The sequence below is a fragment of the Rana temporaria genome, chromosome 2, assembly GCF_905171775.1.
Source record: "Rana temporaria chromosome 2, aRanTem1.1, whole genome shotgun sequence".
Classification (NCBI taxonomy): domain Eukaryota; kingdom Metazoa; phylum Chordata; class Amphibia; order Anura; family Ranidae; genus Rana; species Rana temporaria.
Genome location: NC_053490.1, coordinates 476,229,372 through 476,255,583, shown reverse-complemented (window position 1 = coordinate 476,255,583; position 26,212 = coordinate 476,229,372). Strand labels below are relative to the sequence as shown.

The 26,212-nt window shown below is 44.1% G+C and overlaps 1 protein-coding gene across 1 annotated transcript; it reads left to right on the top strand.

The window, feature by feature from the left end:
- The first annotated feature begins 4,505 nt into the window (after positions 1 to 4,505).
- On the top strand, positions 4,506 to 24,559 carry HTR1F (5-hydroxytryptamine receptor 1F). The gene is made up of 2 exons (XM_040338748.1): positions 4,506 to 4,596; positions 22,696 to 24,559. Exon 2 carries the CDS (start codon positions 22,736 to 22,738, stop codon positions 23,825 to 23,827), a length of 1,092 nt encoding a protein of 363 aa, XP_040194682.1. The 5' UTR covers positions 4,506 to 4,596; positions 22,696 to 22,735; the 3' UTR covers positions 23,828 to 24,559.
- Positions 24,560 to 26,212: the final 1,653 nt, after the last annotated feature.

Sequence of the window (26,212 nt, the reverse complement as noted above, 5' to 3'; positions counted from 1 at the left end):
GCTTCTCAATTTCAGGCGGCAGCACCCCCCATCCCGGTTTTCTGCTCCAGGGGGCCCATGCCTGAAGCTGTGTAAGTGGCCCCATAATTCCTGATGGCGGCCCTGCCTCCCATTAAGCCACTGTGCTGCCCACAAATCAGGCTGAAAATCATCAGCGGCACACAGCCAGTGACAGTACTGCTTCCCTTCCCAGTGTTTTAAAATGTACAGCACCCCTGGCTTCCCTTTAGACGCGCACTCCTCCCTTCCTGCCACTGGGTGCTGCTTGCATATAAAAGTGAATTAGAATGTGATTTTATAACATCCCCAGTTTGCTCTTCCCGAGGCTGACTTCTTCATGTCCTGCTCCTCAAGGTATGTCACTGTTTGCTAATCTATATTGTAAATTGAAGTTTTCTGTAGAGTGTGCCCAAAGTCTTTATAATATTTGATGATTCACTGCAGGTCTGGTCAGTGTTTTAAAAAGTTCCTCTATTTTACACATGGCATGGGGTCACAGCACCGTCTGTCCATTCTGCTTTAGCACCATGGGACCCCATGCCATGCCATGTGTAAAATAGAGGAACTCTTTAAATCACAGACCAGACCTGCAGTCCAGGCTGAGTAAAGCCTCAGAGCACATGGCATTACTGTCTGTATTTAACTGCTTGATGGGCTTATTTTGGGCCTGGCTGGTTCACATGTATGTGTTTTGGCGGCCCACATTTGCGCAGGCACATCAGCCCATTCATTTGAATGGGCCGCCATGCCTGCGTTTCCTGCAAAGAAAAGCGCATGCCTCATGTAATAGGCTGCACACACGGCACGCCTATGCCCATCAAGCACTGAAATACAGCACTGTCTGTCCATTCTGCTGTCTGCTGTGACTTATCTGCAGTTCCCGCACTGTCAAACTTGCTGCATTTTTAGATGTTTAGGTCACGCTTTTAAAAACACAGTGCGTTTGTGTGTGCAAGAACTGCAGGTAAGTAGCATGGTGCAAAAGCAGAATGGATTTCAAGGCAACTGTATTTTTAAAATGCTGAATGCACCTTTTTTTCTGCAGGAAACAAAGGCATGGCAGCCCATTCAAATCAATGGGCTGCTGTGCCTGCACAAATGAGGGCCGCCAAAACATACATGTGAACCAGCCAGGTCCAAAATAAGCTGGAGGGGGGCCCAAAAAAAATGTTTGCCCTGGGCCCAAACCATATTAAAGACGGCCCTGAAAATTGTGTATTGCTTTTCTTTTCTGGCTCTGGAATTGCTGATAATATGCAGATTTTCTGAATCTCCACAATAGATTAATGTGGACCCGTATTCAAAAGACAGATTTGACTTACCAGTAGTGAGTAGTGTCCTGTTATACATATTAACAGTAACTGCAGTTGTAAAAAAAATCTTTCTTTCTTTATTGTCTATTGAGGTGACACAAGAAAGACACAGCTATCCTAAAGAAAAGTTCTAATTATATTTTTACTATATGTTTTCATATTTTTACTACCAGTGGGCCGGATTCAGATAGGAGATACGACGGCGTATCTCCAGATACGCCGTCGTATCTCTGAGTGCGGGCTGTTGTATCTAAGCGCCTGATTCAGAGAATCAGTTACGCATAGATTTCCCTAAGATCCGACCAGCGTAAGTGCCTTACACCGTTGTATCTTAGGCTGCATATTTACGCTGGCCGCTAGGTGGCGCTTCCGTATAGTTACGCAAGGAATATGCTAATTAGATATTTACGCCGATTCAGAAACGTACGTCCCGCCAGCGCATTTTTTTACATCGTTTACGTTAGGCTTTTTTCGGGGTATAGTTACCCCTGCTATATGAGGCGTAGCTAATGTTAGAAAGAAAAAACAGAGTGCGCCAATCTGAGTGCAGTAAGCCCAAATTTAATAGCTGGAGTAAAATAAAATAAATGTACATATACAAAATGCCTACTCACAAATTTGAGGTAGATGGTAGGCAAACCATCTACCTCTTTGCCTACCATCTACCTCAAATTTGTGAGTAGGCATTTTGTATATGTACATTTATTTTATTTTACTCCAGCTATTAAATTTGGGCTTACTGCACTCAGATTGGCGCACTCTGTTTTTTCTTTTGATTGTTTCAGAGCAATGCTTCTGCTTTAAGGTGCTGCCGCCAAGTGTTTCCCACAGCCACTTGTACCACATTTCATTGATCCAGGACTTTCATTGGACACTTTTATTATTGGACTTTAGCATTAGAATTGCATATACCTCATTTTATTCATTGGTTGCTCCACAGGTTCTTGCGCCACATTTCCGTTTTTTGTAGCTAATGTTAGGTATGGACGTCGTTCCCGCGCTGAGTTTTGAAAATTTTACATCGTTTGCGTAAGTCGTTCGCGAATAGGGCTGGACGTCATTTACGTTCACGTCAAATCCAATACGTCCTTGCGGCGTACTTTGGAGCAATGCACACTGGGATCTTTCACGGACAGCACATGAGCCGTTCACAAAAAACGTAAAATACGCGGGGTCATCTTAAATTTGGATAAAACACGCCCACAACATCCCCATTTGAATTAGGCGCGCTTACGCCACCACACATACATTACGCCGCCGTAACTAAGGGCGCAAGTTCTTTCTGCGTACAAAACTTGCGCCCAAAGTCACAGCAGCGTAACGTATCTGAGATACGTTACGCCCGCAGATAGATAGACGAATCTATCTGAATCCGGGCCAGTATTTCTAATCTTCTAACAACATACTTGGTACTCTGTAGATGTTTTTACACTTCAGTCAATGGGGGAGATTTACTAAAACTGGAGCACTTAGAATCTGGTGCAACTGTGGATGGCAGCCAATCAGCTTCTAACTTCAACTTCTTCAATTATAGGGGTTGTAAAGGTTTGTTTTTTATTTTCTAAATAGGTTCCTTTAAGCTAGTGCATTGTTGGTTCACTTAACTTTTCCTTTGATTCCCTTCTAAATGTTTTTTTTCTTTGTCTGAATTTCTCACTTCCTGTTTCTCCTCAGTAAGCTTTCCACCATCATCCGAGCGTTGGAAAGTCAGTCAGAACAGCTTAGTGAACAACTTTCTGAGGAGGAACAGGAAGTGAGAAATTCAGACAAAGAAAACAAAGAAAACAATTTTTTAGAAGGGAAATTGAAGAAAAAGGTAAGTGAACCAACAATGTACTAGCTTAAAGGAACCTATTTAGAAAATAAAAAACAAACCTTTACAACCCCTTTAAGCTTAGGCAATAAAACCTGGAAGCGGACTGGCTACTATGCACAACTGCACCAGATTTTGCACTTTCCAGTTTTAAACTAAGTTCACACTGGCATTAAAGTTTGTGTAAAGATTTGTTTTAAAAAAAAAAAAAAAATAGAACAAATGAGCCATACTTTCCTCCTCTGTGCAGTTGGTTTTGCACAGAGTGGCCCCGATTCTCGTCTTCTGGGGTCCCTCAGAGGCGCTCCTGGCTCCTCCTCTTCTCGAGTGCCCCGTTGGAGAGACATTCCCCCTCGGGGCACCCGTGCAGGCACGCTTCCGTGTCCTGCTGCTGCGTCCATTGACACAGACAGCAGGACCTGGCCCCGCCTCCCGGCTCCCTGATTGACAGCAGCGGGAGCCAATGGTTCCTGCTGATATTAATTTATCCAATGAGGATCCGAGACACCGGATGGAGCTGCTGTGCTCATTCTTGTCGCTGGAAAGACCAGGCTCAGGTAAGTAAGGGGGAGGGGGCTCTGGGGGGCTACTACACTACAGAAAGTTTTTCACTTTATTGCATTAATATGTATTAAGGTGAAAAACATCAAGGGTTTACAACCCCTTTAAAAGCAGGTGTTTGAGGGGCATTAAAAACGCCCCTCATAAATAACATCAGTTCTGCAGATGTAGCAGTTATACAGGGACAAGCCATTTACCACAGACAGGGGGTTCTTACAATAGTCATCCTCATAGGTGTGCGCAGCCTATTGCATTAGGGTGTGCACCCCAAATCCCAAACACACAAACTACCGATCACTCACAATGTTCATTCAGAAAGGGAAGGAGCCGGTAAATCACATTTACTGGCCCCTTCCCCACTCCTAAAACATCCCAGCAGCAACAGCCGATAGAAGAGGAGGGAAGCTGGCAGCGCTGTGCGGGGAAAGATGGGAACCAGAGCAGTAGGGGGAATCTGTGCTGCACAGAGTGATTAGGGTGTGCCTGGGCACACCTGCCACACCCTGTGCGCACACCTATGGTCATCCTATTCATTAATGTAAAACCTTTATTTGAAAAGGAACAAAACGGTTGTTGTAACTGTTTATAATGTATTGTTTGAAGTTTGGCTTTAATGTGCTTAATGTATCTAAATCTGCTAGTAAATATAACACTCCCCTCCCCCCCCTAGACGAACAGTGCTATTGTCTAAAAGTGTTGCTCCTCCATTCAAAGTGGAGGCACTCTAATACAGGAGGCGTGTTACATTTTTGGTTTTGGGTTTAATACCACTGTAACTCTGTTGTTGTTTTTTTTGTTTTGTTTTTTATGCCAGTGTTCAAACCTCCTGAAGGTGGCAGTGTAATCCATATTTCCAGGAGTTACTACATTCTTGTGTCTCTCAGTGGACTTCAAGAAAAATATTTTATGGTGAGTACAAACATTTTATTTTCTCCCAAGCCTTTCTGGCAAATATCACAACTTTGTTCATTTCATCGACAACAGGAGGGACCACAAGTCCAGTTTTCTGAAGAAGGGGAATCTTCCAGTAACGTTATGGTATATTTGTGTAAAGACACAAGATAATAATTACAGACCAGACTTATCTTTTGTGCATAGATTTTGAGGAGAGAGGATCACCCAGGGTCCAGAGTGATAACACACTTGATGAAAGGTTAAAAGTTATTTTTTGAGAGTCGAAAATTTACTAATCAAGCCAACGCATTTAGGGGGAAAATGCATCTCCCTTCTTCAGGGCTGGCAAAAACATAAATATATAAACATAATAGATGTGCAGTTATATCTATTATGCAAATCTCATATGTTTATATTTTTGTGCTTGTTAGCCTTCAAGGAGAAGGTTGAGGTGCAGGCCAGTCAAGTTCCTCCACCCCAAACTCGCTCATCCATGTCTTCATGGACCTTGCTTTGTGCACTGGTCCAAATCATTTGGCGGAGGGGGGATTATGGTGTGGGGTGGTTTTTCAGTGGTTGGGCTTGGCCCTTTAGTTCCAGTAAAGGGAACTCTTAAGGCGTCAACATCCCAAGACATTTTGGACAATTCCATACTCCCAACTTTGTGGGATCAGTTTGGGGATGGCCCCTTCCTGTTCCAACATGACTGTGCACCAGTACACAAATCAAGGTCCATAAAGACATGGATAAGCAAGTTTAGGGTAGAGGAACTTGACTGGCCTGCACAAAGTCCTGACCTCAACCCGATAGAACACCTTTGGGATAAATTAGAGCAGAGACTGCGAGCTCGTCCATATCAGTGCCTGACCTCACATATGTGCTTCTGAAAGAATGGTCAAACATTCCCATAGACACACTTCTAAGCCTTGTGGACAGCCTTCCCAGAAGTGTTGAAGCTGTTATAGCTGCAAAAGGGTGGGCCAACTCAATATTGAACCCTACGGACTATGACTGGGATGTCATCAAAATTCACGTGCATGTAAAGGCATGTGTCCCAATACGTTTGTGAATATAGTGTACGTATTTACCGATAATGTTCTATAAAAATTGCAGTCCAGTAACTATTATGGCTATTATTTTTATATGCATTTATTATTAAAGCAATAATTTATAGTGAAGGAAAACTATACAATAAATGTAGGCCAACATACAATTTTAATCCTTTAACCTAATCTAACAAAGCTAAGCTGCCTAATACCTATCAGCAGCTCCAGTCTCTCAGCATCTAAGGCCCCGTACACACGAGTTTCTCGGCAGAATTCAGCCAGAAACTCGATCGGAGCTGTATTCTGCCGAGAAACCCTGGCCGTGTGTACACTTTCGGCCGAGGAAACCGACGAGGATCTCGTCGGGCCAAATAGAGAACATGTTCTCTATTTCCTCGTTGTTCAATGGGAAATTTCTGCCCGCCGAGATCCTCGGCGGCTTCACAAGGAACTCGACGAGCAAAACGATGTGTTTTGCCCGTCAAGTTTCTCGGACGTGTGTACGGGGCCTAAGTATATCTATAGCTGTGAAAGGACAACAGGCAGATTCAGATAATCAATACTCTGCTTGTATTTCATACTGTTTATTGAATTTTTTCCAATAAAGTTTTTAAAGATCAGAAAGCCTGACATGTCGTCGAATGTAAGGAATGGTATAATACTGCACTAGTAAAGGTTTATGCCTTCTATATCATGTCTTTGTCTCCTTTTTATAACAGTTTTCTAGGTCTTTTAAGTACAACAAAGTGATATCACATCAGATCATACAAAACATCAATTACAAGTATTACTAGAGCATGCTGTAGAAAAGTATGCTGGAGAAAATAAGGGAAAATACAGTTGTTCCTCCTGAGTCTCATTAGTCCAGTGAAATATAATGGATACACAGGTCCCAGGTTTACTCAAACTTCTTTTGAATATTTTGAAGAGTACATGTGAGTTTATAATTGATCTTCACCCAGTTTATATTTTATTTGACATGATCTAAGAGTATTGCCATTTTTTTCCAACACTTTGTTATAGCAGTGGCTCAGCTTGATCATATCCCTACCCTTTGATGGTGGCTTTATTTCCATCCATCCCAGCTGTGCTCAGGTGCTTCTGGCTGAATAGAGGTTGTATTAGGAATCTTTCATGTTATATTAGTTAATGTGGTAGTAAACTCTGTACTACCACTTTAACCTACAGGTAAGCCTATAATAACCTTACAGGTTTAGGAGATATTCCCCTCGCAATGCGCCGCTGACTGTAGCGGCGCATGCGCATCGGAGATCCTCGGCTAAACGGCCGGCAGCCGCCGGACCTTGCCGGGGAGAAGTCTCCCGCGCTCATGCGTGGGAGTGACGACATCGCCGCTCCAGCCAATCACAGATACCCGGAAGACACGCCAAGGCAAGATGACATCTCCCTCGGCTTGGACCAGGTAAGTTCCTCACACCTCGTTTCAAGGTAAGTATTTCATAATGAGCTAGTATGCGGTGCATACTAGCTCATTATGGCTTTTGCTTTTCAGGTGTTAAAAAAAACAGTAGTACATCCCCAGTAGTACATCCACTGGGAAAACCTTCATCACCCCCACATTCACGTGTCCCGAACCGACCAACCCAATCCATGTGAACCCGGGCAACGGGTACCTGGAAGACGGTGCCCGCTACTCTTACGGCTACAGTGTCTCTGGTGTGCTGGTCTCTGGGATGAGGTTCTTCTGTAGCAGGGTCATGGTGGCACCAGTATCGCGTAGCCCATTGTCTACCTTTCCATTGACCCAGACAGTCTACCTGTGTTGCTGCCTGTTGTCCTGGTTAGCTGCTTGTATTGGATCTGCCTTGTGCAGTACGCCCCAATGTTTTTCCTCCTCAATGCAGTGGGCCGCAGACATGGATGTGTGGGGGTTCCCCCTTTCTGGCTGTCTCCATGACTGTGACTGCCTGGGTGGATTCAACGGACAGTCTAGCTTCTTGTGTCCTAGCTGTTTACACCCAAAACACTTGATGGGTTGTGAATAGCCCTGGAAGTTGAACCTAGGCTGCTGAGAATACGTAGCAGCTGGAGGTGGTGCTGTAGGACGGTCCGACTGGGGTTTGTAGGCAATAGCCGGTGGGGGTGCCGCTGATCGATAATCCACCCGGGCTGTTGTCTTGACCACAGAGTTATCCAGTTTGCGGGCGTCTGTGTATTCGTCCGCCAGGCGAGCTGCTTCAGACAAGGAGAAAGGTTTTCGGTCCCGGACCCACTCTCTGACTTCGTGGGACAGTTTGTCAAAGAAGTTCTCCAGCAGAAACACCTGCAGCACCTCTTCCCTGGATTCTGCTTGGCATCCATCGACCCAGTGGGATGCAGTGTGGTGTAGGCGGCATGCCCACTCGGTATATGAGTCTCCAGTCTGCTTGCTCATCTCTCGGAACCGCCTCCGGTATGCCTCTGGTGTCACGGCATACCTGACCAAAAGTGCTTCTTTTAAAAGTCCATAGTTCATAATATCCTCGTCTGGGATGGCCCTGAACGCTTTACTGGCCCGGCCGGACAATTTCCCAGACAAAATGGTAACCCATTCCTCTGTGGGCACCCAGTGTAGTGCACATTGCCGTTAAAAATCAGCCAGGTACCCATCAATCTCCCCTTCCGTTTCAATGAAATTCTTAAAAGCAGCAAAATGTATCTTTCTCCTTTCAGTTGGTGCTGCTGGGACTTCTGCTGCTGCAAAACCTCTTTGCCGTAGCCAATTTGCGTCCACAGCAGCAATAACTCGGTCTATGATCGCCGGTGGAGGGTTAGGACCATAGTGTGCCAGTCTTAGTTTAACAGCCCGATCAAAACTTGCCTCCTCGGGTGTCCTGTCTGTTACGCTGGGCCTTTCCGTTAAGTTGGGTCTTTTAGCTCCATTCATTTGGACTAGTTCTGTGATCATGTCCTTCTTCTTACGGTTGCTGGCTGGTCTGCCACGGTTCTCCAGTAAGTCCTTGAGGGTAGAGAGCTTTAGCCATTCCTACTGTGCCTTCATTGCCCTGTGTCCTCTTGTAGCTGTTCTTCTGGCGATGGGAATCATTCCACTGCTTGCCAACAATTGTAACGGTCAGGGGTTAACGCCGTTTACGATATTCCATTCCACCAACCCACGGCAGCTTATTCACACTACACAATCCAGCAGACGAACCCCAATAACAAGACACAGCTCTGTTTGAGGTTCAAACGAATAGAATCTTTTAATGGGAAACTCAGTCTTTTATACAGTTAGAAACCCCAAGGAACAATGACTGAACTCCACCCACAACATTATAAAATGAGCCCAATATGCATTTTTTAGTCTTATTTTCTGGCACCAGGTCTGACACAATCCACATGAGCTAATTAGCTAATTAGCATGACTTCTAGACTGTGCTAACTCACAATACACATCTATCATCCATAGAAATTCACACAATACAGTGTCAATTAGCACAACACAATGAAGGGTCTTTTAGAAGCCAGACTAAGGTTAGTTTACATGACAGTAGCAGACTTAATTACCCCCTTAACAGTCTGTGTTCCCACATGAATGAGCCACTCTTCTATTGACCTGTTGGGTCCAGAATCAACAACCTGTAATTAGTTCTTCCAGACATTCTTGAATATATTGTGGATTACAGACCCATGTTAAAGCAGTCCAAGATATGTCCCTTATTTCCTGGCTCAATCTGTGTAAGAGCTTCTGGGTCCCACGCCTCCCCCCCCCGTTACAGCGATCAAACAGCTCTAGCTTTTTAGTAAGCAGAGAGCCGTGATTGTCAATCACCGGATCTCTGCTCTGCCCCTCCAGTGCTGACTGCAGTGCTGGACTGCAGAGGGGGCTGGAGCAGCTGGGTCAGGCTCTTAGGCCCCGTACACACGACCAGTTTCCTCGGCAGAATTCAGCTTCCGACCGAGTTTCTGGCTGAATTCTGCCGAGAAACCCGGCCGTGTGTACACTTTCGGCCGAGGAAGCCGACGAGGAGCTCGGCGAGGAAATAGAGAACATGTTCTCTATTTCCTCGTTGTTCAATGGGAGCTCTCGCCCCGCCGAGCTCCTCGGCGGCTTCAGTGCTGAACTGGCCGAGGAACTCGATGTGTTTGGCACGTCGAGTTCCTCGGCCGTGTGTACGAGGCCTTAGAGGCTCACTGAGAGGCTGAGCCAGCTGCCAGTCCAGGCTTCTGGACAAATCCTGATCATATTTTTTCAGAGCTGAGCCGGGTCTGTGACATCAGCTTTAGCCAGCTATCAGGTGAAAACAGGTCACAAGAATGCAGAATAAACTGCACTCCTGTGATACATAGGAGAAGTACAGCCAAAAAAGCTTTGGCTATACTTCCTCTTTTAAGTACATGCATTTAACTTGGTAATAGCCTCCAGTAGTCTACTGTACAGCAGAGGAAAATGCAGCACAAGAAGTCAATCAGGTGTGCCTCGCTACATGGAGCCTTGTGAGAGGGGGATGGAAAAATCTAAAAACAAAAATAATTCTGCGCCGAGGAAGATTTTAACACATTAAAGCAGCCTGCACCAAAATCTGTGATACCAAATGTGTGCATAAGTAAATCAATTAGTGTGGTGCTAAATTAATACAACGTGATAGAAAATATGCCTTACTTAATATGCATACAACTCTAATATAAATGAATGATAAAAATCTCAATTCAGAAAGTGCAAAAATTTGAAATAAATGCAAATTTACATTTCATAAAAAATACACCAACATAAAAAAAAATCAATATTCAAATTATATAAACAGACAATAAGTCCCAATTCATGAACTAAAAAAAATCTGAAAAATTGATAATTCATGTGCAACATCCAAAAAAATATAAGGTGTATAGTTTCAAATCCAAGTGCAAGTGAATGCTGTTTTTATCCAATAAATATAAGCAATTCATCATCCATTTTTTTGTAATGCTAGTCTCATATCTAAATTGAATAGGTTACTAAAGTATGCAAATTCTCGTACAACAGAATATAATTTAATGTATTGTATTGTATTTTCAGACAAAAACCGTACTTATTAACCACTTAAGCCCCGGACCTTTAGGCAGCTAAATGCCCAGGCCAGGTTTTGCGATTCGGCACTGTGTCGCTTTAACAGACAATTGCGCGGTCGTGCGACGTGGCTCCCAAACAAAATTGGCGTCCTTTTTTCCCCACAAATAGAGCTTTCTTTTGGTGGTATTTGATCACCTCTGCGGTTTTTATTTTTTGCGCTATAAACAAAAATAGAGCGACAATTTTGAAATAAATGCAATATTTTTTACTTTTTGCTATAATAAATATCCCCCAAAAACATATATAGATTTTTTTTTTTCCTCAGTTTAGGCCGATACGTATTCTTCTATCTATTTTTGGTAAAAAAAATTGCAATAAGTGTTTATCGATTGGTAATGCGTTTACAAAATAGGGGATAGTTTTATTGCATTTTTATAAATTTTTTTTTTTTTTACTACTATTGGCGGCGATCAGCGATTTTTTCCGTGACTGCGACATTATGGCGGACACTTCGGACAATTTTGACACATTTTTGGGACCATTGTCATTTTCACAGCAAAAAATGCATTTAAATTGCATTGTTTATTGTGAAAATGACAGTTGCAGTTTGGGAGTTAACCACAGGGGGCGCTGTAGGAGTTAGGGTTCACCTAGTGTGTGTTTACAACTGTAGGGGGGTGTGGCTGTAGGACTGACGTCATTGATCGAGTCTCCCTATAAAAGGGATCACTCGATCGATACGCCGCCACAGTGAAGCACGGGGAAGCCGTGTTTACATAGGGCTCTCCCCGTTGTTCAGCTCCGGGGAGCGATCGCGACGGAGCGCCTATAAACGAATAGCCGCGCCGTCGTCCCGAAACGCTCCCCGAGGTAAGCCGCCCGCCGCACGCATCGGAGGGGGTCCCGATCGGACCCCCCACCCGCTAGAAGGCAGGGACGTATATATACGCCCATCTGCCTGTACGTCAGGGGCGTCGTTAGGGCGGGGCTAGGGGGGCTGGAGCCCCGAATGGGTCCCCGAAAAGCCCCGAGTCTATGCCACATCCGATCACATTGTTAGCCCCGAGCATCTGGGAGTCAGGACCTGATGCCGAAGGTGGCCGAGTGTCGAGTGGTGGCACTCGGCTACTTTCGGCATCAGATTGGTCCTGACCGCCTGACGCTCGGGGCTAACATGTGATCGGATGCGGCCCCGCCTTCTGGAGCCTCGGCGGCTCCCTTTGTGATCACTGAGAACGGGCAGCGGGGAGGGCGATATATGTAAATCCCTCCCTGCTTGCAGCCCAATGGAAAGATGTAACATGGGCGTCTGCTACTGTAAGCAGCGCCGCCGCCACGGAGCTTGACTCGAGCAAGGGAAGAGTGTTGTCTCCTTTCTTTCTAGAGGAGGAATGAGAGCCAATAGGAGAGCTGCTACCTTTGCCATCCAATGCCTGAGCGCGGGCGGATCTCCAAGGATCTCGGGCGCTGAAGCATGAACAGGTGGGGGATTGCATAGGCAGCTATGGAAGACACTGAATTCTGGAAGAAAACTGATTGTGGCAACAAGTCCTGGAAACAAGTTAGTGTAGTTAGTTAGTGTTTTCAGAACTAAAGTGTCTGCAGGGTACAAACTGGTCATATACCCTGTAACCCATATTGTACATTATATACAGACTAGTCTGTACCCTGATACCATGCTGTACATTATATACACTGGTCTGAACATTATATACACAATAGTCTGTATATAATGTACAATATGATTTACAGGGTATATGACCAGTTTGTACCCTGCTGACACCGTATTGTACTTTAAATACAGACCAGTGTGTATATAATGTGTATATAATGTTCAGACCAGTGTATATAATGTACAGCACGGTGTCAGGGTACAGACTAGTCTGTACCCTGTAAATCATATTGTACATTATATACAGACCAGTGTGTATATAATATTCAAACCAGTGTGTATATAATGTTCAGACCAGTGTGTATATAATGTTCAGACCAGTGTGTATATAATGTTCAGACCAGTGTGTATATACAGTAATATTCAGACCAGTGTGTATATACAGTAATGTTCAGACCAGTGTGTATATACAGTAATGTTCAGACCAGTGTGTATATAATGTTCAGACCAGTGTGTATATACAGTAATGTTCAGACCAGTGTGTATATACAGTAATGTTCAGACCAGTGTGTATATACAGTAATGTTCAGACCAGTGTGTATATAATGTTCAGACCAGTGTGTATATACAGTAATGTTCAGACCAGTGTGTATATACAGTAATATTCAGACCAGTGTGTATATACAGTAATGTTCAGACCAGTGTGTATATACAGTAATATTCAGACCAGTGTGTATATACAGTAATGTTCAGACCAGTGTGTATATACAGTAATGTTCAGACCAGTGTGTATATAATGTTCAGACCAGTGTGTATATAATGTTCAGACCAGTGTGTATATACAGTAATGTTCAGATCAGTGTGTATATAATGTTCAGACCAGTGTGTATATACAGTAATGTTCACACCAGTGTATTGAAGCCTGGTGACAGATTGGAGCTGAGCCCAGCCATATGTGGAGGTGGTGGGGTTCCCAGAATTATTAGCTGAAGAGGGACACCTGCATTGAACATGGGGTGGGGGGAGTTAAGATATGTGCAGGGGGGGAGTTAAGACCCCCCACAGAATATGTGCTGAGGGACACTTTGGGAGAAGAAAGGACCTATGCTAGAAGTGGAGGTTGGATTTTAAGTCCTTTCTTCTCCCAAAGTGTCCCTCAGCACATATTCTGTATTTTAAATCCAACCTCCCACAAGAACATAAGCCCTCTCACCTCCCAAAGCACCCCCCCAGCACATCTGCCCCCCCACCTCCCAACAAGCACAAGTGGAGAGGGATGTGTGTACTGAGGGAGGGGATCTTTATGGAGGGAGGGTATCTTTACAGAGGGAGGGGGTCTGTACTTGGTGGAGAGGGGGGTCTGTACTTGGTGGAGAGGGGGGTCTGTACTTGGTGGAGAGGGGGGTCTGTACTTGGTGGAGAGGGGGGTCTGTACTTGGTGGAGAGGGGGGTCTGTACTTGGTGGAGAGGGGGGTCTGTACTTTGGAGAAGGGGGTCTGTAAAAAGGGAGGGGGTCTGGACTGAGGGACAGGGGTCTATACTTAGTGGAGAGGGTGGTCAGTACTAAGAGGATCTATACTTAGTGGGGAGGTCTGGACTGAGGGAGGCGGGTCTGTACTGAGGGGGGACTATACTTGAGGGAGGGGGGTGACACCAACCCTAGTGACGCCAATGGCGGGACGTGTGACGTCCATTATAGGCGCTGCAGGCTCCACGGCAGGAATTACAATTCGGCCGCCGCACCACATTCCCGCTCAGGCGGGTGGTTCTCCTCGGCTCCTCTCTGACTGCCAGTGCCTGCCCTGCTGTGACCTAAGGCTGAGGCTACTAAGGTAGGTCAGTGTGTGGAGCTGTTACTGATCTTTTTTTTAAATTATATTACTTGTAAAAGCTCTTCATATAGGTTCACTGTGAACCTATATGAAGAGCCTTTACAAGTAATATCATTTAAAAAAAGATCACCTGTCTGTTCTTGAAACATTCATATTCAGGTCATATTCAGTGGGTCAGGTCAGTGGGTCAGGTCAGTGTATGCAGGGACAGGTCAGTGTCACACACAGTCACACACACACACACACACACACACACACGTAGGTCAGGGTATGTGTGTCAGGTAGGTCACCCCGCGCCACTCCACCGACCGCGCCCAAACCCACCCCCCACCCCCCGGTGCCGGCTTGGCTTCGGGCTGAAGCCCCGGGTCTTTTTGGCACCTAGCAACGCCCCTGCTGTACGTGCCATTCTGTGGATGTAAATAGGCGTGCGGCGGGCGTTAAGTGGTTAAACGAAAATGATACGATCTGGTATCGTACGAGAAAAATGTTTGTGTTTGTCCCTTTGGAAAATTTTGGACGACAGCTGTATACTAGCAATCAGATTATCATACGATTGCCTCAAAAGCGGTATTTTTTGTATCATGTTCTGATCGTGTGTACAGGGGCCTTAATGAGATTGTAAAGTCAGAAGTTTTTTTTTAGCTTTATGCATTATGATATAAAACCTTCTGTACGCAGCAGCTGCCTTCAGCCCCCCTAATACTTACCTGAGCCCAACTCGATTCAGCAATGTTTTGCACGAGAGTCTCGGCTACCCGGGACTCTCCCTCCTCATTGGCTGAGACAGCAGCGGGGTGCCATTGGCTTCTGCTGCTGACAATTAAAGTCAGTGAGCCAAGGAAAAGAGAGAGGGCCGGGGCCAAACTGCAGCTCCATGCCTAAATGTACACACAGAGCAGCGGCTTTGGCTGCCCTCATAGCAAGCTGCTTGCTGTGGGGGCACTCGGAAGAAGGGAGGGGCCAGGAGCACCAGCAAGGGACCCAAAAAGAGGAGGATCTGGGCTGCTCTGTGCAAAACCAACTGCACAGGGCAGGTAAGTATGATATGTTTGTAATTTTTAAGGTTTAAAAAAATTAGACTTTAGCATTATTGCAATTAATGTACTGCTTCTACTTTCAATGTCCTGTAACCGGGTGGGTGGGAGTGGAAAACTGTAACTAAAAGTAAAAGTCCAGCAAAAAAAGATTAGGTCCCCCTACACCTATTAGTCAGAACTGTTCTGTATAGCAGGGCTCTGTACATTTCAGAACTTGGGGCCAGATCCACAAAAGGGATACGCAGGCGTATCTGCTGATACGCCGTCGTATCCCTGTTTCTATCTATGCGACTGATTCATAGAATCAGTTACGCATAGATATTCCTAAGATCCGGCAGGTGTAATAGTTTTACACTGTCGGATCTTAGGATGCAGTACCGCGGCCGCCGCTGGGGGCATTTCTCGTCGAAATTCCGCGTCGGGTATGCAAATTAGCACTTTCGGAGATCCACAAAGGTTTTTCCCTTCATTAATTCTCCGTAAGTGTTAGTTTGCTGTCGCAAAATTAGGGCTGCTTTTACAAAGTGTAAACTTAGTACACCATGTAAAAGTATACCCTTCTTTCCCGCGTCGCTGTCTTTTTTTTTTTTTCCCGCCACATCTCTTTTTTGCCGGTCGCGATTCACAAAACTCGGCGCAACGTAACGCAAAGCACGTCGGGAAAATCGCGTCGGGAGCATGCGCAGTACGTCCGGCGCGGGAGCGCGCCTAATTTAAATGGGACTCGCCCCATTAGATTGGGGCCGCCTTGCGCCGGACGGATTTAAGTTACACCGCTGCAAATTTCTAGGTAAGTGCTTTGTGGATCGGGCACTTAGGTAGAAATTTTGCGGCGGTGTAACTTAAATCCGAATATTTAAGTTGCGCCCGCTGTACGTGGATCTGGCCCTTGGTGGACAGCAGGAAAAATCTGCTTTATATTTAATCACTGTATTTAGCTTCTAAAGCAAAGCAAAAAGGTAATTTATACCAGAGATCTGAAAACTTCTAAAAGACAGATCTTTGCAAATTACCACAATCTTAAAGCAAATTCCTTTTTTTGAACTTCAAAGAGGAGAATTATAGAAATTAAGGTCAAAGGTGAAATATTAATTTCAAAACATTTGCTGAATCATATACAGAATGTGCGTTTGATTTTCTCATCATTATCATATTAATGTCTTCTGATAAAATTAACACTGGGGAATTGTTATACTCTGCTTAATTTTTTTATTCATGTTTGTGTTTAATGATGTGTTCATTTGTATTCAATGCTTTTATTTTTGCTCCTTAAAAGGTTATACCTTTGGATTGTTTGGCCGCGATTCAAATACATTGTCGTATCTTTGAGCGGGCGTAGCGCATCTCATATGCGCTACGCCGACGTAACATAGAGAGGCAAGTACTGTATTCACAAAGCACTTGCTCCCATATGTACGCCGGCGTAACGTAAATGGGCCGGCGTAAGCCCGCGTAAATCAAAGTAGCAAGGCAGTGGGCGTGTTGTATTATAATGAAGCGTGACCCCATGTAAATGCATGGCCGATCGAACGGCCCCTGCGCGCGCATGCTCAGAATCACGTCGCAAATACTCCCTAAGATACGTCGGCTCAATGCTTAACTTACTCCCAGCCCCATTCACGTACGACTTACGCAAACGATGTAAAATATGACGCTGTTCCGACATTTCTGGCGTCCATACCTTAACATGCTTTATGAGGGGTAAACTTACGCCGGACGTAAGCCTTACGTAAACAGCGTAGCTAAATCCGACGGGCGCAAGTACGTTCGTGAATCGGCGTATCTAGGTCATTTGCATATTCGACGCGTAAATCTACGGAAGCGCCCCTAGCGGCCAGCGTAAATATGCACCCAAGATACAACAGCATAAGGAGACTTACGTCGGTCGTATCTTGCAAAATTCAGGCGTATCTCAGTTCCTGAATAAGCGCATAGATACGACGGCGCACATTTGGACTTACGACGGCGTATCTGGAGATATGCCGTCGTAAGTCCTTTCTGAATCCGGGCCTCTGTGTTTAGAAAATATAGGACATGTGTGGCTCTAGACCTCAGCTTTCGTCAGAGTATTCTGTAGTTGGCTTTACACATCTTCACTTGTTGGGTTCAAACTGAAGCGGACACGGCACCATATTTCTTACCTCTATTTTTACACAGCAGCACACTAAGCTTTCTTTGCTCAGAGTGCTTGTACAGATTATTCATGTTTGCTTGAAGACAAATACAGTGAGCAATGAAAAAGTTATGGAAAAGTATGGCAATGGTGAAAATACTGCCAAACCACATTTGATTGTATAAATGATTGCTACTATTTTCCTAAATAGTATTGGTATACAATCAGCAGTATTATGGCTCATTCTCATTGTCCTCTTTGGCTATTCTGCTTGGCAGGCAGGGTCAGGGTAAGGGGTGGGCAGGAGGGGTGGGCTGCCCTGGGGGGATTTGTGTTGGGTGGGGGAATTTGGGGGGTAGAATGGGGGTAAAAAAAATTAGGAGGGGAAATTTGGGGGTGTGAGTTGGAAATGTAATATAATTTGGGGGGAGGGGGTGCGGGAAGAGGACTTGTGCTATAAGTGGTGATATGGTAGAAGGGGAGAGGGCTAGTAGGAGGGGAAAGTTTTATGGGGGGGATTTGTGCTAGTAGATATGATTGGAGATTATTTGTGCTAGGAGGGGGAAAAAATTGGGGGGGGGGGGGTAATTTGTGCTAGGAGGGGAGATTAGGGGATTTGTGCTGGGATTTGGAGTGAGGGGGAGAGAGGATGTACATTTGGAGGGAAAATTTGAGGGGTGGAGGATTTGTGCTAGGAGGAGATTTTTTTGAGGGGGTTGAGCTGGGAGGGGAGGCAAACGTTTGTGCTGGGAGAGGAGATTTCAGCACTGAGCATATTTGTCCTGGGAGAAGGAGATATTTATGCTTAGGGGGTAAGAATGCAGATTAGCGTACATTTTTTTTGGAGGGGTGGATTTTTGCTACCACATAATGCTCATACAGTACATCTTGGGGGGGTTTGAGTTTAGCATGTTCGCCCTGGGCTCTAGATGGCTTTGTCCTGTCCTGGCAGAGACTGGGTATAAAATTTTACATTCTGTTGAATAGCTCACATTTCATGGCAGGATGGGAGGAGGCTTTCCAGTATGATGGTCAGCAAATTTTTATGCCATGTCTATTGTTTTACATGGGGTTGATTTACTAAAGACAAGTAGAAAGTGTGTTTTGCATGTACAGTTGCACTCTACAAGGGAATTTGCTGCAGAACTTAGTAGGTGTTTGTTACCCTAAAAGAAAATGGATCATGTTCCTTTAAAGCATGTTATACAGCACAATGCTTTTCCTGTGTAATTAGCCCCCCTGTATCACCTGAAATACCTGGCTGATCCTGCCTGTTTCTGCCCTCCCCCCGTAAACTGACCACGGTTTATCATGGCTGCTGAGCACTGACACCGTCAGGTTACATGCCTCTGTCATCCGCAGCTGTCCTCTTTCCTCCTCTCCCCCTCCCCTCCCTGCCTGTCAGCTCTATATCAGTGCCCGCCTTCTCCCCTCCTGCTGCTGAAATTACAGTTAACGTTTCACACTACCCTCTCTTTTAATAATGTAAGCTGCCCCTGTGTATGTGCCTTAAAAAAATAATGCAGCTATATACCTGATTTCAAAACGCTGCTCCGCACTCACGTGACCGGCTGCCTCTCTCTTCCTCTCCTCCTTCCCTCCTGACAGACGTCAGCGGGGGATTATCGGCCCCACCCGCTTCAGCTGTCAGGTCAAGAGAGGAGAGAGGTGAACAGTCACGTGAGCGCCGAGCGGCACTCTAAAATCAGGCATATAGTTGAATTTTTTTTACAAAGCACATACACTGGGGCAGCTTACATTATTAAACAGAGAGGATAGTGTGAATTGAATAAAGTGGCTTTAATTTAACCACTTTAATTTAATAAAGGCAAATGAGGGTTACTTTTATAAAGGCAAATAGACCTCAGAGCTTAGTAAATGTGATAAAGCTCGGCTGATTTTCATCATCCAATTATGTGTAAGAAAAAAAATTGTATATTGTATTTGCACCTGGTTGGCTATTCTTTACAAAGTGTAGCTTTGCCACATTACTAAGGAAAATGAATGCAACTGCACTTACAATGTGCACATTTGATTTGCCTTTATTAAATCAGCCCCTCTGGGGTGGATGATCTGCATCCAATGCAGTGTGAATGAGTCCTAATAGAATTTAGTGCCTGCTTTAAAGCATCCTTCCCTTTCCAGTTTTAACAAACACAGCAGCCAAACATGGACTGTTTTATGTATAAACTAAAGGATGGACGCACATTATGAGGTTGATTTACTAAAACTGGAGAGTGAAAAATCTGATGCAGCTGTGCATGGTGGCCAATCAGACAAAAATACATTTGGTTGGCTGGTTTCTTCTAGTGCCAGACAGGCACAATACATTGGGGGGTGATTTACTAAAACTGGAGAGTGCAAATTAGTGCAGCCCTGCAAAGAAACCAATTAGCATCCAGGTATTTTTGTTAATGCTTAATTGAACAAGTTGACTGGCTACCATGCACAGCTGCATCAGATTTTGCACTTTCCAACTTTAGTAAATCAACCCCAATGTGAATTTTGACTGATTGCTGATGAACCGGATGAAATTCACTACATGGATAGCCCTGGTGCCATCCCCTGGCTTGACATCCTTCAATTGAAAAATCAAAGGAGCCAGATAATTGTCCGTTGAACAGCAGCTGCATTTAATCAGATGATGCCAGCTGTCATAATACATTGACCATAGCAGGAGATCCATCCATCTGCGTTGTATAGTATCGGGGAATCTGTTAAAAAAAATTTTAATCCCAATCCTTTGCCTTATGGGATCGCCTCAGACACAACACCTGTCTAACTTCATCTTCCCGTCCTTTAGCTCATATTTTTAATAACCCTGATTTCCCGCCAGGACTACAATCTTCAGAGTTTAAGTGGTGGCTGGACAAGGGGCTGTATCGGATTGGACAATATTTTACCTCTAGTGGCCCCATTTCCCTAGCTTACTGTGTTCATACCCTGAAACTTCCTGATTCGGAGAAGGCCCACTTTAGACAAATTTTGCAATTCCTTCATAGCATCTGGAAATCTAGACCTCTACCCCCTGACTTCACTTCATATGAAATTTGGTGCGGTCAAGCCATGGAGCAGAGAGGAGGTATCTCGGTGATCTACTCAGCCCTCACTCACCCAACGGTTAAAACATCTTACATGGAGGCTTGGGAGTCTGACTTCCGAAGTGACATTAGCTTGGACAAATGGCACAAAGCTTTCTTCAGATCATTTTGGGGCATTCAGAGCGTCTCCTTGATGGAGGCAAGCGTAAAGGTTATCACCAGATGGTACCTTACTCCATCCAGACTAGCAGCCATGTTCCCTAATGTGGATCCCCTTTGCTTTAGGGGGTGTCAGCTTCGGGGCACCATGGCCCACATATGGTGGGAATGTCCTAGGATCCGCTCCTTTTGGAGAATCATTTTCAACATGATCTACAGAATAACAGGACATCGGATCCCTAGGACTCCCAATGTTGCCCTTCTGAATGCCCATGTCCCACAACTTTCTAAACCTACCCAAAAGTTGGTCCCCTTTATTTTACTTGGTTCCAAAATTGCCATTGCCAAATCCTGGAAATAGCCCAGACCGCTTGTTTCGATAGTTAGAGAGAAAATTTCATGGATCATGATCCAAGAAAAATTATCCAGCATACTGGCTAATTCATCAGAGATATTCCATGAAACTTGGGCTCCCTGGGCTGACTATGTCGGTATTCACCTTGCCCATGAACCTGTATTAGTTTGACTAATTTCTTAATTACAGTTAGGCATTAAACTTCCCCTCCTTACCTTACCCCTATTCCCTTCTTCTCTTTCTGCTTTCCTTTTTTAGTTACCTCCTTTGCTATCCCTTTTGGTATATATATTTATGACTACATATTTGAGCGTTTGATTCGGGGTTATAGTCAGATGAGGATTTTTTTTTTTTTTTGGGGGGGGGGGTATTCCTTCTATTACTCTCAGGTTGTTTTAAGCATCTTACCCGCATTAGTGAGAGTGGTGCGGGTCTGGGACAGGGGTTGGGGGGGTCGGGGGCCTTACTCTTGGCACAGCAGGTTCCCAAATGGGGTGTTGAGGGTTTCGGCCCCGGGTTACCCTTAGGCCCGGGTCCTCCTCTACAGGGTATAGCTATACACAGCGATTTGATCTATCTTGTACCCTCCCTAGAGAGAAATCCTATTATCTTCTAATTTTCCTCCCCGGATTTGTATGTTATTGTTTTCTTTGTATTTTCTTGCCAACTTCGCAAAATTATGTGAACCGCCCCTAGGGGCTTTGTGTTTATTTGGATGCTTATGATATTGCTGTAACCCTATTTTTAACCTCAATAAAAATTTATTGAAATAAAAAAAAAAAAATTCAGCCTGAAGGTGAAAAAAATAACCCCAACTGTGTGTGGCCTAATTGGTGCATGATTGGTGAACAAAACTCAAGCTCAAGTCTCAAGCTCAAGGTTATCCTTTCTGTAAGACCCCTTTTACACTGAGCACTGTGCCGTTAGCCATTTGTGCGGCACTTTAGCATTGTTTTACCGGTGCTTTAGCGATTCTTACTGGCTGCTAGTGGGGCGGTTTTTACCAGAAAAATTGTAAAACGTTCCATTTTGCAGTGCCTCCAAAATTGATTTTAAGGCGTTTTGGAAGCTCTGCCCAATCATTGCAATGGGCAGGGCATTTGGGAGCTCTATTTACAGAGCTCCCATCCCACCCCAAACATGCTGCTTGCAGGAATTTTCGTAACGTCCTGCAAGTGCACCACCCGGGTGTGAAAAGACACACTGCAATGAATGGGAGGTGGTTTTTAGCCACTTTTCAGAGGCTATTTCCAGCTCTAAAACACCTGAAAAACGCCCCACTGTGAAAGGGGTCCTAAAGTCTTGTGTTGCTGCTCTCATCATTCATCAGAGTGGTTAGGAATAGGGGTGATGGTTCAGATCTTAAGGGTTTTTGACAAAAAGTCAAAGTTTGCATTCATGGAACATTGCTGTTTGGTTCGTTTAGACTACATGCTTTGGGAAAGAATAAATGCATTTGAAGCAGCTAACGGATTTGAAGTGTATTTCTATATTTACATGGTTTAGGAATGGAAAGGGACACTTTACCAAAATGCAGCATGATATGCAGTCTCAGTTTTTTCATTTCACGACAGCAAACATTTTTTCAGAGGGTTACCTGATATTAAAGATGTTTATAGACAATATTTGCAGATTTTTGTATATCTTCCAGTGGGACTTCAGTAGAACTCCCAACTTCAAGTTTTGAGTTTCCTCTACATTATAGAGAAATCCATGTTAGAAAAAAACATCATCCTACAGCTTGTAATAGCAGTGGCAGTTGGGAGTCCAGTAGTCAGTGAGTAACTGTTTTCATAAGGTTTCACTTTATTAATTTTACCAACAAGAACAGAAAACTGAAGTACCAGCTTTAGGAAAGTTGCCTTTTAAAAACCCCAGGCAATAATTTAATAATTATTCATCTAACCATTTGCTTTCTTTTTTTAGATACCGATTTTGCCCTGTGAACTTGGGGTTTAGAAAGAATATGGATATAATAAACACAACAGAATATAACTGCACTTCTGGACAACTAGAGAAAGGGATCACAAGCCAAATCCTTACTTCGCTGTCCCTGTCTATCTTGACGATAATGACAACTGCAATCAACTCTCTGGTCATCGCTGCAATAATTGTGACAAGGAAGCTCCACCACCCCGCTAACTATCTGATATGTTCCCTTGCTGTAACAGATTTTCTGGTTGCCGTCCTGGTCATGCCTTTCAGTATCATGTACATTATGAAGGAAACCTGGGTTATGGGTCAAGCTGTTTGTGACATCTGGTTGAGCGTAGACATTACGTGTTGCACATGCTCAATACTTCACCTCGCTGCAATTGCATTGGATCGTTACCGAGCTATCACCGATGCTGTGGAGTACGCCAGGAAACGAACGCCTCGGCATGCTGCCTTTATGATTGCTATAGTATGGATCATTTCTATCTTCATCTCTATGCCAGCCTTGTTCTGGCGGCACCAAAAGCACAACCGCGAAGATGAATGCATCATCAAACATGATCACATTGTTTTTACAATTTACTCTACCTTTGGAGCCTTTTATATCCCACTGGTGTTGATACTTATTCTTTACTATAAAATTTACAGAGCAGCAAAATCCTTGTATCACAAAAGGAATGTGAGTCGATGTGAGAGAGAACAGAATGGGCAGGTTCTTCTGGAGGCATGTGGGAAAAGTTCTACCTTATGTATACCGGAAAAGTCTTTCTCTGACCACTCAACAGATTTTGATAGGATCAACATCACAATTAGAAATCCTTTAACTGAAATGAAACACGAGAAAGCTTTGAGGAAACAAAGGATATCCAGCAACAGAGAACGCAAAGCTGCCACCACTTTAGGTTTGATCCTGGGGGCATTTGTAATTTGCTGGCTTCCATTCTTCGTTAAGGAGTTTGTCGTAAACGTGTGTGATGCATGTTATATATCTGATGACATGTCCAACTTCCTCACGTGGCTTGGATACCTCAATTCCTTAATCAACCCCCTGATTTATACCATCTTCAATGAAGACTTTAAAAAAGCATTTCAGAAACTAATGCGCTGTAGACATTACCTATGACAGTTTACTTGAATTTTTTTTTTTTTATAATTCATATAATGTACTAAACCTGTGTTATATTACAGTAAGATGACCTTAATCTTAAAAAGCCAGTCTTCTGCCAAAAACTGAAAACTAAAGGATAAATGGATGCTAATTGGTTCAGTCATCCATGAGCTTTTAATACATTTCAGGGATCTTGGAAAAAGATTGTTCTCAGCTCGGTCCCTTGTAATGACTTTGCTTGTACCATATTTAGCATATGTGGTCTTGTTCCTGCAGATTGCAAAAGTCAAAAGTCAATTCCGAGCTGCCTGTGGCCTGATTGAGTCTTTAACTTAATAAATATTTCCCTGCAAGGAATAACAAATGGTTAGAAAAAACAAAACTGGTGGGTGACTGAATCTGCCTGTATCCACCAAACTGAGTTATGAGTCTTGAGTACGCTTCAAGGAGCACTCCAGGGGAAAATAATGTAGCGGGAAAAGGAGGGGTAATTGATTTATCATGATCCCTTTGACTCTGTGATCTGGTATCTATATTTCTATTTTACACAACTCCTCCTCTAAGTATTCATGCTTGTTTTTTTTAAATAAGAGATTCTAGACAGCTCACTGCAGAAGAAATAAACAATGAATATACATACAAGCAAAAATTGCTAATGCCACAGCCTGGGAGAACGATGGGCTTCATAACCTATGTAGGAGTGTATTCTGAAGTTTTCATATTTGAGAAGTCTTAAAGGGGTTGTAAAGGTTTGTTTTTTATTTTCTAAATAGGTTCCTTTAAGCTAGTGCATTGTTGGTTCACTTACCTTTTCCTTCGATTTCCCTTTTAAATGTTTTTTTTTCTTTGTCTGAATTTTTCACTTCCTGCTCTTCCTCAGTAAGCTTGCCCCCATCATCCGAGCCGTTCTGGCTGGGGGTTAGTCAGCGTGCTTCCCCCCTCCCTTGGAACTACATCCCTGCGGGGAGACGCTGTGAACGTATACAGCTGAGACACAACAGCGGTGCCATTGGCTCCCGCTGGTGTTAATCAAAGCCAGCTAGCCAATCAAGGGAGAGAGGGGGTGTAGCCAGATCGAGGCTCCATGTCTGAATGGACACAGGGAGCTGTGACTCAGCTCAGGTGCCCCCATATTAAGCTGCTTGCTGTGGGGGCACTGAACAGGAGGGAGGGGCCAGGATCACAGAAGAGGCGACAGAAAAGCGAAGGATCCGGGCTGCTCTGTGCAAATCGACTGCAATAGAGAAGGTAAGTGTAACATGTTTAATATTTTTATAGGAAAAAAAAACAAGACTTTACAATCACTTTAAGGACGCGGCAGCCCAGTTTCTTAACAACCGATAATTGCTGCATTCTTTTGTGTACATTTCCGTTGTCCATGGGAGAATCACGCTGACAGCTGAAAGAACCGAGCCAGTAGGTATCAGTTTTAAGTATCGTGCATTTGCACGAGTACCGATACATGCGCAAATGCTTAGTATCGGCACCAATACAGATACCGTTATCAGTATCGGTGCAACCCTAGTTGTCACTCTAGGAAATAAAGAGGGAGATTTACTAAAACTGGTGCACACAGAAACCGGTGCAGATGTGTATAGTAACCAATTAGCTTTTAACTTTAGCTTGTTCAATTAATCTTCGACAATAAAACCTAGAAGCTCATAGGTTACTATACACAGCTTCACCAGATTCTGTGTGCACCAGTTTTAGTAAATCTCTATAAAAAATTGTACTATTGGCAGGATCCCCAGGTAAAAAAAAAAAAAAAACTAAAAAAATAATTACCAAAGCCACCAAATGTGCAGATTGGTAAACTACAATAAAAAAATAAAAAAATGCTTGGTGGGGTATGGCATAGTATCATCCCCCCCGTAACACTTCTGACAGCAAGCGCCCAGCACAGAATTCTGCTGTCAGTAGTCCTGATCTCTCTCTACACTCCTATTTCTTTATTATAGGATGTGCAGCACAGTATGCACAGCATATTCACTTTATTAAGATCAGAGCTAGAAGTGCCACTTATCCTGCTTGCTGCAGGCTGTGCACACAGTTGACCTTTCCATCCAAACACCACACAGACATGACTGAAAATCCCTGAGTGCAGGGAAGGCGTATCATCCTGCCAGGATGTTAACTGCTTTACTGAACACATTTCTTCCTTTTTTTTTATCTCCCCTGCAGCTCTTTAAACCCCAAGGGAGACACCAGGCTTGGAGCTGGCGGCACGGTGGGATCAACGTATAGAGTGCAATTAAACTGTTGCTGACCCCCAATGTAGATTACAGTAAAACCTTGGTTTGCGAGCATAATTCATTCCAGAAACATGCTTGTAATCCAAAGCACTTGTATATCAAAGCATTTTTTTTACAGAGTATAAAAGAGAAGAGAGGCGCCTCTAAG